The 14001-nt window shown below is 40.0% G+C and overlaps 1 protein-coding gene across 1 annotated transcript in view; it reads left to right on the forward strand.

The window, feature by feature from the left end:
* The first annotated feature begins 11207 nt into the window (after positions 1-11207).
* The window catches only part of prmt5 (protein arginine methyltransferase 5), an 88586-nt gene continuing 85792 nt past the window's right edge, over positions 11208-14001 (forward strand). Inside the window, exon 1 of the mRNA XM_028793729.2 lies at positions 11208-11397. Within this exon, the coding sequence (XP_028649562.1) occupies positions 11300-11397 (98 nt within the window). The 5' untranslated portion in view covers positions 11208-11299. The remainder of the gene's footprint in view (positions 11398-14001) is intronic.

Genomic DNA, 14001 nt, shown 5'->3' on the forward strand with positions numbered 1-14001 from the left:
TTTTCAACCTCTGTTTCTTCTCTAAATACTCATACTATTACACAAAGTTAATGCCATTGCTGAATATACTGAATGACCTTTATCGTCTTGTACTATCAATTCTAACCCTTGCCATCTGTTTGATCAGATTTCTTTTACTAATTCAAAGTTCTTCAAATTGTCCTTTTAAGCATCCGAGAAGTTCGCAGCTCTTATTACCACATATTGTACATTAATGACAGCAGTTTACTTAATAGTCAGATACAGAAAACTACCATTACTTATCTAAATTCTTAGTTTTAATTAGTCGTTGTACTGTATATTGTTGCTTGTAGGTGTTTACATTCAGGAAAAAAAGACTTTGTTTTCTACCAGGTTTCATGCTACTTATTCTCATACTATCTCTTATCAGATTCGTTCATATTAATGTTGTTCCAGATTTAAGCAGTACCACATTATGGTGAACTTCAGAATAAACAGTCTTTTTCCCATACATTGTTAAATCAAATAAAGCAGCATAGACAGTTTAATGAGTTTAATCCCAATAGTTACAAATTAGCTATGTAGTATGTAAAATTTACTTAATATTCACAAAATGGAAAATCTAATAAAATGTTAGCTAATATGCTTAAATCTCATATGGCTTAAAATAAAATTCCTTTAATTACTGGAAATAGGGACAAGAGGATTGCTATTGCATATGAATTTAGATCACATTATACTAAATTATATCATTTGAAGCAGGATCCCCAAACTCCATAACCCAAACTTTCTTTTATTTAGGAATTTCTCTCCAAAGTATTGCTTTTAGGGTTGTGAACAGAACATCTATTTTTTTTAAGAAAGTCTGATTCTATTATAAAATAACTTAAACATAACAAAGTTCTTGGTGGTGATTGGTGTTGATGGTTTTACTAACGAATATTATAAGAAATATTCAGCCAAGCCTGTCTCTTTTCTTTGTGATACTTTCAATTAAGCTATTTTAAAAACATGATTTTCTAAAAAATGTTTGTAGTGACTGTGGCCAATGTCCCCATTTTAGGCAAATCTTTGTAATCTCCTGCAAATTTCAACAACAGCATTTATTTCTATAGCATATTTTCTTTCAAAGGATGTAGCTCAACGTACTTTACATCATGTCAAAGAGTAGTTACATGGAAAGAAAAAAATAATTGGATTTTTAAATTAAACTTCTGGCCTGCATTCCAATGTTAGCTCACTTCGCTCGCCAACCCCCAGGCAGGCTCTACACGCTAGCCACTTTGCGGTTCAGCTGCTCGCATATGGGGATGTGGATGTACAATTTCAACAGATTGTTATTTTCATGGGAATTGTTACATATGCATAATAGAACTATTTTACATTACAGCGAGTAATTAACCATATTAAAAAATAGTAAAATGTAATAATTTGAAGCAAAATTCTGTTTCATGTTGCATTAGAGTTATTCGTTGTGTAATACGATGTTGCTCTGTTTGGCTTTGAAATTAACACGTAAATACTTTTTAAACTTACACATTTACTGTAAAACTTCAGTAAAAACAATATTTGGAATTAACTTTTCATCAATATATCTTTGAATTTTGATTCTGTGTTTGGAGTTACATTGTGACAATGCAAAGTATAACTGCCCATGAGTGAATATTGTTTCTTTCTCTCTAATAAATAAACCAACTTTTTCGAATGTTTGTCTCTGAGATTTGCTAATTGTCTTTGCAAAAGCTATTGTAACGGGAAACTATTAACGTTTTAATACGAATGGCAATGGAAAGATCTCCTTTGGTGTCTAATGCTATCCGTGGGAGATGTACTACATTACCTTTCTTGGATACATCCTTCTTTCAACTGTAATTTGGGCGGTGGAAGACTGTATGGTGTTAACGGTTGTAGATATTCTTCGGGGTATTGTAATTTGATGTTTTCATCTACCGCATGATCACCACCAACTGTTTCAGCATAGTCTATTGATACACATTTAACTAATTTGCCGTGCAACCCACTGACAATTTTCACATTAATTCGTTTGACTTCATCGTTTCTCGGTGCTAGGATTGCCCATGTACTCATTTTTTCTGTTGATAACCCTTGAATGATGAAATTCTTCAATAAGATGTGGACATTTCCTTTTATAATAGAGAGATATGCTAAGTTTATAGCCACAAAAGTATTTTAGTCTTCGCCCACTAAAATTAATATTGATCAGGATGGTTTTATACAGTACCTGGAGGACAGGTGTCAAACAGTACAAGACATTTCACTGATATCATTGAAAATGTTGAATCTAAATTTACCACTACTCATTGTTTAGCTCTTGGTGCAGAAAAAGCATTCAATTGTATTTATTCATTATATTTCTTTGAAGTTTTGAGTAAATTTAATTTCAAGGGACCTATTTATAATGCTGTTCTGGCTCTGTATTTACAATCTTCAGATAGAGTTTGTACAGAGGGGCTGTTGTCTGCCCCTTAGATATTTCAAATCAAATTGGACAGGGTCACCTTTAATGTTCACTCTCACTATGGAGTCTTTTCCTGAGCAAATACAGTGCTCATCAGGGGATTCAGGATGTTCAATTTGGACCTGCAGTGCATTAAATTGGACTTTGTGCAGATATAATTTTAATTGCATTAACAGACCTTATTGGCTCCTTGGAATCACTTTAACAAGTGTTGACTAAGTTTGCAGCTCGTTATTATACGGTTAATAAAAGAAAATGTCAGGCTCTCAGTATAACTACTTCAGAGAAGGCTCAATTTAAAAACAGTTGGGAATATCCATCAATATTATACTTGGGCATATTATTAGCAATGCCCTCAAAGGATTTTATATATATATTAATTGTCTGGTAGATCTGCTTTAGCTGGTTTGACTTTTGTGTAATTTACGTTCTTTTTTATTAACTTCAATTTCTTCAGCAGTATTTGTCACCATGAAAATAAGTTTCTCTCTTTTCTCCTTAAGTTACTTCCCTTAACAGTATTTCTGCACTTTCTCCCAAAATTAAATCTATACACATGGGTTCAAAATTGATTGGCTTGATTTTTTTCTAGCAACAGACTTTATTCTTTTCAATATCTCCATGAATACTTTAATGTTTATCGTAAGAATGTTTATAAATACCTCCAGGTATGCAGATACATTAAGTTACAATCTCTTTCTCCAATTGAAAGCTCTACTTTTACACTTCATATATAATGGTTTATAGATCCTCCTTATAAAACTACTTTATAAATAAAGTACTTTATTCATCTTTAGATAACAGAAGTTTTTTTTTAAACCTATCTTAAGGTTGGAAAGGGATTTGAACCATGTCTTTATCTGCTGAGCAATGGCTCTTGACTTTAGCTACATTACACAAGACTGCACACAGTATTAAACTTATAGATACATTATTAAGCTTATAGAGATAAGTATAAAGCTGGTCTATAGATGGTATCTCACTCTTATGAAAATAGCTACAGCTTATGCAAACCTTCTTCCTCTGTGCTAGAGGCAATATAGTAGAAATGGTTCTCTTGTACATATATGTGGTAGTCTTGCAAGTCATTTTATCACTATTGGTTAGTGGTTCAAAAACTTCTTTCATTTTATTTAATATTAGATGTTAAATTAACTCCTGAGTTAGCTGTTCTCAGTTTGGGGTACACAATTATCTACACACAATAAATGTCACACTCTTATTTTACAAACTTTATTTGTAGTTAGACTGGTTATAGCACAGAATTAGAAATCTCCTATTGCTTTAGACTTTCCTAAGGTCTTAGAAAAAATAGCCCTTTGCATGTCTTTTGAAAAGATTATTGCAATTAAAAAAAAAATGACTCCTTCCCTCGATATGAAATGACTCGGTTATATTGGTATAAAGACCTGTATATTAAACAAGGATGTTACTTTAATTACTTGCTCAAGTTATCAGTTAATCTGGGCTCTGTTACTGTACTTCTAACAATTGTTCAGTGGTAACACTGCTGCCTTCTTGCTTTGAGTTTACATGTTCTCTCCGTGCCTGCATAGGTTTCCTCAGGGTGTTCCGCTTTCCCCCACAGTCCAAAGATGTAAGTTAGGCGCATTCCTGATGCTAAATTGGCTCTAATGTGTCGTTTTTGGTCTGTGTGTGTGAGTGTGTGTGTTTGTGTTTGCCCTGTGATGGACTGGTGTCCTCGTCCAGGGTATGTTCTTGTCTTGTGCCCTGTGCTGGCTAGAATAGGGTCCAGCAGACCCCTACGACCCTGTACAGGACTAAGTGAGTGACTGACTGACTATTATTCAGTGGATTTGGGTTTTTCATTTTTATTATTTTGGCTATTATAACTGCATATGTTATTACTAATAAAAGACACTTCTCTTCTTAGTTTGATTGTATTATTGATCTATCTAAATTCTATGTTTTGACTTTTCCCTTTAATTAATTAATGTTTTGGGTAACATCAATAGACTATAATAGAGATAATCTCATTGATTTAACTTGACAATGCCATTTTGATAATGTGTAACCTATATTTGACTAAGTTATGTTATGATGCAATTCTGCTCTGCGCATTTGATTGCTTGCCCTTTAATAAAATTGAGTTAGAAAAACAATCTTTAGACATACAAGGGACGTCCAACTGTACTAAAGAAGATCTTCTGTAGCCCGTATAGCTAGAACTAGTATCATTGTTATCTAGGGGATGGTGCTGTCCCTGCCCCATAACAATCTGCACTTTGAATAATATTATAGTAAACAGAATATCTGGGCTGTAGATGTTTTTGGAAATTAACCTCTAAATGTGCAATGAAATGAATGAAGTGGCTAGTAATCAAACAGTTGTAGGGAACGGTTACTAGTCAGTGTTGACTGCTTCAGGTTTTATAGCATATGGCATAATAAGAAAATGTATCTACATTCCTTTTCACAAATTTTCCAGCTAAGTAAAAAATTTTTTAGAAGTAGTTTTTTTAAGTAAGGTATGTGAGCTAAACCATACAAGGAAGACTAATTTAAAATAAAAAAAAAACAAACTCTAGAGGATAGTAACAATGGAAGGGCATACAGATGGATGGATACAACAAACCTCTTCAAATAATAATGCAGGTGGCAATTGTGTTATCAATTAAATATTTGTGTAATATGTAATTACACTGACGCAAGCCATCATTTGTATCATTTTACAATTTATCCTGATTCTTGTTTAACCTTCACAGTTTTTCAAAATAACTTATTAGTATTATTACTCTGTAGTAAATGCTTTGGCAGCTGTTTATGAAACTATATACCTTAATGTTAATTCCTACAAAACTATTACTTAATGACAAGGGAGTACCAAACAACTATTATACTTATTGCAGATTATGACATCTGGCCCATTCACAGGTATACACTGAAAATGATTTTTTATAAATTTTTGGGTGCTGAATTAAAAAAATAAAAACCATTTATTTCCATCATGTAACATTCACAAAACACTTTTTTTGCTATTAATTGATTTGTTTACTGTTTTTGCACTACAATGAATTAAAAATCAATATTTTATTGTTATTTAATTAATTGTAGTGTAAAAAAACAGTAAACAAATCAATCAATTAATTAATTAATTATCAATATTTTATTGTACCCTCCTCGAACCACCATCTTATCATGGTGGAGGGGTTTGTGTGTCCCAATGATCCTAGGAGCTCTGTTGTCTGGGGCTTTATGCCCCTGGTAGGGCCACCCATGGCAAACTGGTCCTAGGTGAGGGATGAGACAAAGAGCGGTTCAACAAAACCTCCTATGAAGAACAAAAAATTTGGATGCCATTTTCCCTCGCCCTGACACGGGTCACCGGGGCCCCCCTCTGGAGCCAGGCCTGGAGGTGGGGCTAGATGGCGAGTGCCTGGTGGCCGGGCCTGCACCCATGGGGCTCGACCGGGCACATCCCAAAGAGGCAACGTGGGTCCCCCTTCCCATGGGCTCACCACCTATGGGAGGGGCCAAGGAGGTTGGGTGCAGTGTAGGGAATCCATTCCCGGGCTCCCGCCGGACATTTTTCATTCCCACATTCCCGGGAGTGAAACTGCTGGAATTCCCGGGTGAACGGGAACAGCCAAGCTTGCATATATAGCGTGTAAAAGTGTAAAAATCGATCAAGAAATAACAGAGTTATAGTTGAAAATAATTAAGGTGGCGCCTTTGCTGCAGCTTGCACTTCATCAGACAACAGCTTTGAACAGCAACTTGAAATTGCAATGCATCAGTCTGTTGCATCCGCATTATCTGTGCCAAGAAACTTGCCATCACAAAATGATGACAAGAAACTGGATGCATCAGTAAAAGCTGAAATGGCGGTGTTTCAGAGCAACGGCAAGCACAGGTGTTGTTTAGAACAAGTGTATCAGTATCTGATGACTGTGCCGCCTACTTCAGTGGAGGCAGAGCGTACTTTCTCAGCGGCTGGCGTACTGTGCACAAAGGAGCGCTCTCGTCTGGATGACCGCATGCTGGACACATTGTGCTTTCAACGCTCTTATTACCGCAACTAACTAGATACATCTACTTATATGACAGCAGGAACTGCTTGTAGATAAGGCTAGTCTTTTATTGGTGTCAACATATTGCAGTAGTTTTATTAAAAATAAGTGTCTGTCGTTCTAAAACCGTTCACATGTGAGATGCCCGTGCACTGTGTTATCCCCGGGAGCCTGGGATTCCCGGGAATGACATGTGGGATTCCTGAATTCCCGGGAATGGATAAACCCATCCGGGAATGGATTCCCTAGTGCAGTGTGAGTTGGGTGGTGGCTGAAGGGAGTGGACCTTGGTGGTCCGATCCTCGGCTGCAGAAGCTGGTTCCTGGGACGTGGAATGTCACCTCTCTGAAGGGAAAGGAGCATGAACTAGTGCACGAGGTCGAGAGGTTCCGGCTAGATATAGTCGGGCTCATCTCGACGCACAGCTTGGACTCTGGAACCAATCTCCTTGAGAGGGGCTGGACTCTCTACCACTCTGGAGTTGCCCCCGGTGAAAGGCGCCGAGAGGGTGTGGATATACTTATTGCCCCCCGACTTGGAGCCTGTACATTGGGGTAGCCTCCCTCTGCCTTCGGGTGGGGAGACGGGTCCTAACTGTTGTTTGTGCGTATGCACCGAACAGCAGTTTTGAGTACCCACCATTTTTGGAGTCCTTGGAGGAGGTGCTAGTGGGCATACCTTCTGGGGACTCCCTCATACTGCTGGGAAACTTCAATGCTCACGTGGGCAATGACAGTGAGACCTGGAAGGGCGTGATTGGGAGGAATGGACCCCCCATTCTGAACCCGAGCGGTGTTTAGTTATTGGACTTCTGTGCTCGTCACGGATTGTCCATAACGAACACCATGTTCAAGCATAGGGGTGTTCATACAGTATGTGCACTTGGCACCAGGACACCCTAGGCCTCAGTTTGATGACCGACTTTGTGGTCGTGTCATATGTCTTGGACACTCGGGTGAAGAGAGGGGCGGAGCTGTCAACTGATCACCACCTGGTGGTGAGTTGGTTTCGATGGTGGGGGAGGATGCCGGTCAGGCCCGGTAGGCCCAAACGTGTTGTGAGGGTCTGCTGGGAACGTCTGACAGAGTCCCCTGTCAGAAGTAGCTTCAACTCCCACCTCCGGCAGAACTTTGACCATGTCCCAAGGGAGGTGGGGGACATTAAGTCCGAATGGGCCATGTTCCGTGCCTCTATTGTTGAGGCGGCTGACCGGAGCTGTGGCCGTAAGGTGGTCGGTGCCTGTTGTGGCGGCAATCCCCGAACCCGTTGGTGGACACTGGCGGTGAGGGATCCCGTCAAGCTGAAGAAGGAGTCCTACAGGACCCTTTTGTCCTGTGGAACTCTGGAGGCAGCTAATAGGTACTGGCAGGCCAAGCGGAATGCAGCTTCGGTGGGTGCTGAGGCAAAAATTCGGGCGTGGGAGGAGTTTGGGGAGGCCATGGAGAACGACTTTCAGACGGCCATGAGGAGATTCTGGTCCACCATCCGGCGTCTCAGGAGGGGGAAGCAGTGCAGTGTCAACACTGTATATGGTGGGGATGGTGCGCTGCTGACCTCAACTCGGGACATTGTGGACCGGTGGGGGCAGTACTTCGAAGACCTCCTCAATCCCACTAACATGCCTTCCAATGAGGAAGCAGAGCCTGGGGACTCAGAGCTGGGCTCCCCCATCTCTGGGGCTGAGGTCAACGAGGTGGTCAAAAAACTCCTTGGTGGCAGGGCCCCGGGGATGGGTGAGATATGCCCAGAGTTCCTCAAGGTTCTGGATGTTGTAGGACTGTCTTGGTTGACACGCCTCTGCAACATCACATGGACATCAGGGACAGTGCCTCTGGATTGGCAGACCAGGGTGGTGGTCCCCCTCTTTAAGAAGGGGACCAGAGGGTGTGTTCCAACTACAGAGGGATCACACTCCTCAGCCTCCCTGGAAAAGTCTATTCGGGGATCCTGGAGAGGAGGGTCCATCAGATAGTCGAACCTCAGATTCAGGAGGAACAGTGTGGTTTTCGTCCCAGTCACGGAACAGTGGACCAGCTCTTCACTCTTAGCAGGGTCCTGGAGGGTGCATGGGAGTTTGCCCAACCAGTCTACATGTGTTTGTGGACTTGGAAAAGGCGTTCAACCGTGTCCCTCGGGGAATCCTGTGGGGGGTACTCTGAGAGTATGGGGTACCGGACCCCCTGATAAGGGCTGTTCAGTCCCTGTATAAGAGGTGTCAGAGCTTGATCCGCAATGCTGGCAGTAAGTCGAACCCGTTTCCAGTGAGAGTTGGACTCTGCCAGGGCTGCCCTTTGTCACCAATTCTGTTCATAACTTTTATGGACAGAATTTCTAGGCGCAGCCAGGGCGTTGAGGGGGTCCGGTTTGGTGGACTCAGGATTGGGTCACTGCTTTTTGCAGATGATGTTGTCCTGTTTACTTCATCAGGCCATGATCTTCAGCTCTCTCTGGTTCGGTTCACAGCTGAGTGTGAAGCGGCTAGGATGGGAATCAGCACCTCCAAATCCGAGACCATGGTCCTCAGCCGGAAAAGGGTGCAGTGCCCTCTCAGTGTTGGGGGTGAGATCCTGCCCCAAGTGGAGGAGTTCAAGTATCTTGGGATCTTGTTCACGAGTGAGGGAAGAATGGAGCGTGAGATCAACAGGCGGATCAGTGTGCGTCTGCAATGAAGCAGGCTCTGCATCGGTCTGTCATGATGAAAAAGGAGCTGAGCCGTAAGGCAAAGCTCTCAATTTACCAGTTGATCTACATTCCTACCCTCACCTATGGTCATGAGCTTAGGGGTAGTGACTGAAAGAACGAGATGGCGAATACAAGCAGCGGAAATGAGTTTCCTCCGCAGGGTGTCTGGGCTTTCCCTTAAAGACAGAGTGAGAAGCTCAGTCATCCAGGAGGGGCTCAGAGTAGAGCCGCTGCTCCTCCGCATCGAGAGGAGTCAGATGAGGTGGCTCGGGCAACTGATCAGGATGCCTCCTGGATGCCTCCTGGACGCCTCCCTGGTGAGGTGTTCCGGGCACGTCCAACCGAGAGGAAGCTCTGGGGAAGACCCAGGACACGCTGGAGGGACTATGTCTCCCGGCTGGCCTGGGAACGCCTCGGGTTTCCCCCGGAAGAGCTAGAAGAAGTGGCCGGGTACAGGGAAGTCTGGGCATCTCTGCTCAAGCTGCTGCCCCCGCGACCCGATCTTGGATAAGCAGAAGCGGATGGATGGATGGATGGATATTTTATTGCAATGATAATTTGTTTAAATTCTATATTTTGTAATATTAAAATTAAAATAGGTGCTTTATTTAATAATAGAATATAACTGGAATTGAACACAGTGGAGAGCCCAAGCAGAAGTTAGCAGCACGTAATTCCATTAGAAGTCCAGATTTCCATGTGAGTGGGACTGCAGAGCCTAATTTACATTGGGATCAGAAAGAATGGCCAGCTAGAAAAAAGCTAAGGCTTGGTATCAAAAACATCATCAGACCTGACGTGATGGATCCAGATAAATTGCTGCTACTGCTGTTTCATATTAAGTTTGGTTTAATGAAGCAATTTGTCAAAACCTTATCAAAGGAAGGAGCATGTGTTATGTATTTGTGCAGAACGTTTCCAGGTTTGTCTGAGGTTAAACTGTGAGAGCGTTTTTGACGGACCTGATATTAGGAAACTGATTTCTGATGCAGAATTTGATGGTGCAATGAACGACCTGAATTGAGAGGTATGGGCATCTTTTAAAAAAGACATTTCTAAGTTTGTCGTTAATTACAAAGACCCAAATTATAAAGAAATTATGAAAATATTGCTATGAAATTATGAAAAAAGTTTAATGAATTGGGTTGCACCTTAAGTCTCAAAGTTCACTTTTTGGATTTGCATTTGGGATTTTCCACAGAAAACCTTGGAGCAGTAAGTTAAGAGCAGGGTGAAAGACTCCACATAATATCAAGGACAAGGAAAGAAGGTACCAGGGACTTTGGGATGTCTGCATGATGGCGGATAACTGCAGGATAACTGATTCATAGGGACACATCAAAAAAGTGCATAAATGACGGGCCAACGAACAGTGTTTTGGATCAAAAAAACAAAAACTAAATAACTTATATGTAAGTTAATGAATATTGTTCTTTATATATCTTTCATGTTGAATTGAGAAGTCAAACAAAATGACACTCTTTATTGGCTAAGTAAAAAGATTACAATATGCAAGCTTTTCAGCCAACTCGGGCCCCTTACATCATCCTGCCTGAAGAAGGGGCCTGAGATGCCTCGAAAGCTTGCATATTGTAATCTTTTAGTTGGTCAATTTTGTTTGACTTCTCACTACATCCATCATGGCTAACACGGTACAACACCCACGTACTGTACTGTATGTTAAACTGATACATTAATTTAGAACAAAATTATATACATGAATAACTTGTGTGATTTATTATAGTGTAATTAAATTTCTTTTCAGTCTTGTATTGAAATTTGACGTAATGAAAATACATTTATATTGTTTTTATTTTGTTAATGAATGGAAATAAAAAAAACTACTCACAATTAAAACAGTTTTATGAGTTTAATTGTACAGACCTGTGTTATCTAGCCGCTTGAGTCATTTTTTCCCTTATGTCTTTAGACTTCTTTGATGTAATTTTTAGTATTATTCTTTGGGACTATGAATGAATGAAGTGCAACGTGTGCTTTACCCTGCCCGAGCCCGGCACGTGCACAGCGCAAAACAATGACGTCACGAATCACTACGGAACCGGAAGTCGGGAGGCGAACTTTTGTATGCCGCGAACTCTGCAGACAGACACCTGTATGTGAGCTCAGTGGATGAAAGTCTGTGAACATGGCTTCAGTCGGAACGTCAAGTAGAGTGTCAAGCGGCCGGGATCTGAGCTCCGTTCCTGAAGTGGGAGATACCCTGGGAGCTGTTGCACGCCTTGGGTAAGCGAGCGGAGAGAGAGAGAGAGAGACTGAGAGGTTTAACTCCAACGAACGAGATGTGATTTTTCTGTTTGTTTTTCCCGCACGTGGCTCTACAGATGCCGGTTTTGATCTTTTGTAAGCTGACTATAGAAGGTGGGAATATAAGATTGGACGCTAATTCTGATTCTCAAACAGGGTGGTTGCTCTACATGTGCTCGTTAATTCTGCCTGTCACTTTTTAGGGGGTTTGATTTTAGCCTGTAATTTTTTTCTATAGCATGTCCCTTTCGGTACATAGTTCTATTTTCATTATTTTAAGTTTGCCTCTTTTTTTTCAACAGAGGAGCAGTTACTCTGTGACTTGAGAGAACGATACAACACGTAATTAAAGGCTGAATTCACAAAATGTAGCCCTTAAAAAAAGTTTTTATTCAGCTAGCTATAGCATTTCCTTTGAATAATTTTCAGGTGCGGTATTAGGAAGACCGTTCAAATACTCAGACTGTGAGTGGCCCAGTGATACCCCCTTGATATTGACAGAGATTAGAATTGCGCTTTATAGATATTTTAATTGAAAATGCAGATGTAACCAGTACGTTCAACCGATCTGTAAATAATTCCTTCTTGTAAGGTGAGTTATTTTCATTGTTTAACAATATGATGTCGAGATTTAGTGATAGTTTTTCCACTATATCATAAAGACTTGCGTTATTGCCCGTTCCCAGCCGTCCTGGTGTACCCTGGCCACTGTTGGTCTCCACCTCATGCTGCTGTGTAGGAGACATGCTACAGCGGAGCCAGAACTAGAAAGCACACGTTTAAGGATTTGTTTGGCGAGTAGGCATCCAGAGACACGAAGGGTGACTGAATATTAGTGAAACGTAGAAGTCGGTGTGTTTTTAAGATCAGCATAAATCTGGACTTTTTTTTATAATATTATTCATAGATAGCAGGCATGAACTTTATTCATTGCCAGGCAACGTACTTTGCTTGAAATTTCTCATGGTGTTACATCCATACACATAACAAGGTAAATACAATACAATGGTATATAACACAATATACAGTACACAACACCATCATGCTTTTATGTACAATACGAATGAAAAATATTTGCACAAAAATATATAGAGCAATATAATAATGTAGAATTGCACTCCTCCCCAGTAGTATTTCAAGTAAGTCCTCATAACAACAAGCACAAAGTAAACCTAATTTAGATTAAAGGAAATTAAAAATCGTGAAAAGACAGAAATTAATCAGATTGTGTTTAAACATAGCGACTGTGGTAAAATAGAAACTATTTAAATGTCTAGTAGTTCCTGCCTTTAGTGACTGTTAACATTTCTTCATTTTTAATAACTGAAAGAGATGGTTGCCTGGGTGGGTGTAGTCTGATTATGTTTCTGACACTTTTTCTGACACTTGGTGTGTACAAGTCCTCCATGGAGTTCAGTTTCAGGTCTGCAATCTTTTTTTGTTGTTTGAATAACACGCAGCAGTTTGTGAGAAGATGCTAACAGATCAATAAAACTGTATCAGCAATGATACGAACAGGTTAAACTTTTTAAGTTGATGGGCAAAAACATATGCTGCTGAGATGTTTTGATAAGAGCAGTTATGTTTTCATCCCAGTTTAGTTTGTGAGTGATAGTTTTCAAGAAATTTAAATGATTCCAATCTTTTCACAGTGACCCAATTTAGTATAACTTGAGGTGTAGGTGATGAATAGTGTCTTGTAAAATCCACTAACTGGCAAATCTAAAAATATTCTTATTCCTAGAACTATTCTGAGGATTTTTTTGTTTAAATATTTAAATGAAATATAGGCAGTTGATCTTAGCCACAAGGCAGGAATCAGTAGGTTGCATTTCAAACAGTTCCACCCAAAATGTTCATTTGTTGTTTTTCCATGCTTGTGACATTTGAATCAGTTAAGAGGGAGAGGGAACTGCTGAAATGTGCTATTTTGGATGGAGGTAAAGTGATTGTTATATGCACAACAACTCGCCATTCTGGCCTTGAATATGCTAAGAATGGTGGAGATGGTTGTGGATGTCGTGGTTTGGGAATCTTAACAAGCAAGTTAACCAATTGATGTACAAAAATGTTACTTGAGTCTATGTAATAATGGAAAAGCATGTTCTGCGTGCATTCCAATAACAGAAACACATTAAGTGTCACTTCAGTTTTAATCAAGTGATTTCTTACAGATATGTAAAACCATGCGATCGGTTTATGCAGCAGCCAGTGTTCATACCGCACATCGTTGGAGGCTCAGATTGGGGGTGTTAAAAAGGCACAGCTCTTGTTTATTTCACACCACATGAAGGGCTAATCGTATTTATGAAACACGAGAAAATTATTACATTTGTCTGTGTTTCTGATCAGTTTCATGAACATTCAGGTATGGGCTTGGGATTTAATATTAGTTGCTGGAGGGTGAAATGTGTAGCTTTTCTTTCAAAAAATAAAAATTAATGCAAAAGTAACACACTTTCTGTCACACATCAAATTTTTTAATCAATAAGTATATAAAACATTCAATTAGTTTCATTCTCCATTACTTACAAAAAAAGTAAGTTACACTTAAAAAGTAACATTCCCCACACTACTTGGGAG

This window comes from Erpetoichthys calabaricus, chromosome 2, assembly GCF_900747795.2.
Source record: "Erpetoichthys calabaricus chromosome 2, fErpCal1.3, whole genome shotgun sequence".
NCBI lineage: Eukaryota > Metazoa > Chordata > Cladistia > Polypteriformes > Polypteridae > Erpetoichthys > Erpetoichthys calabaricus.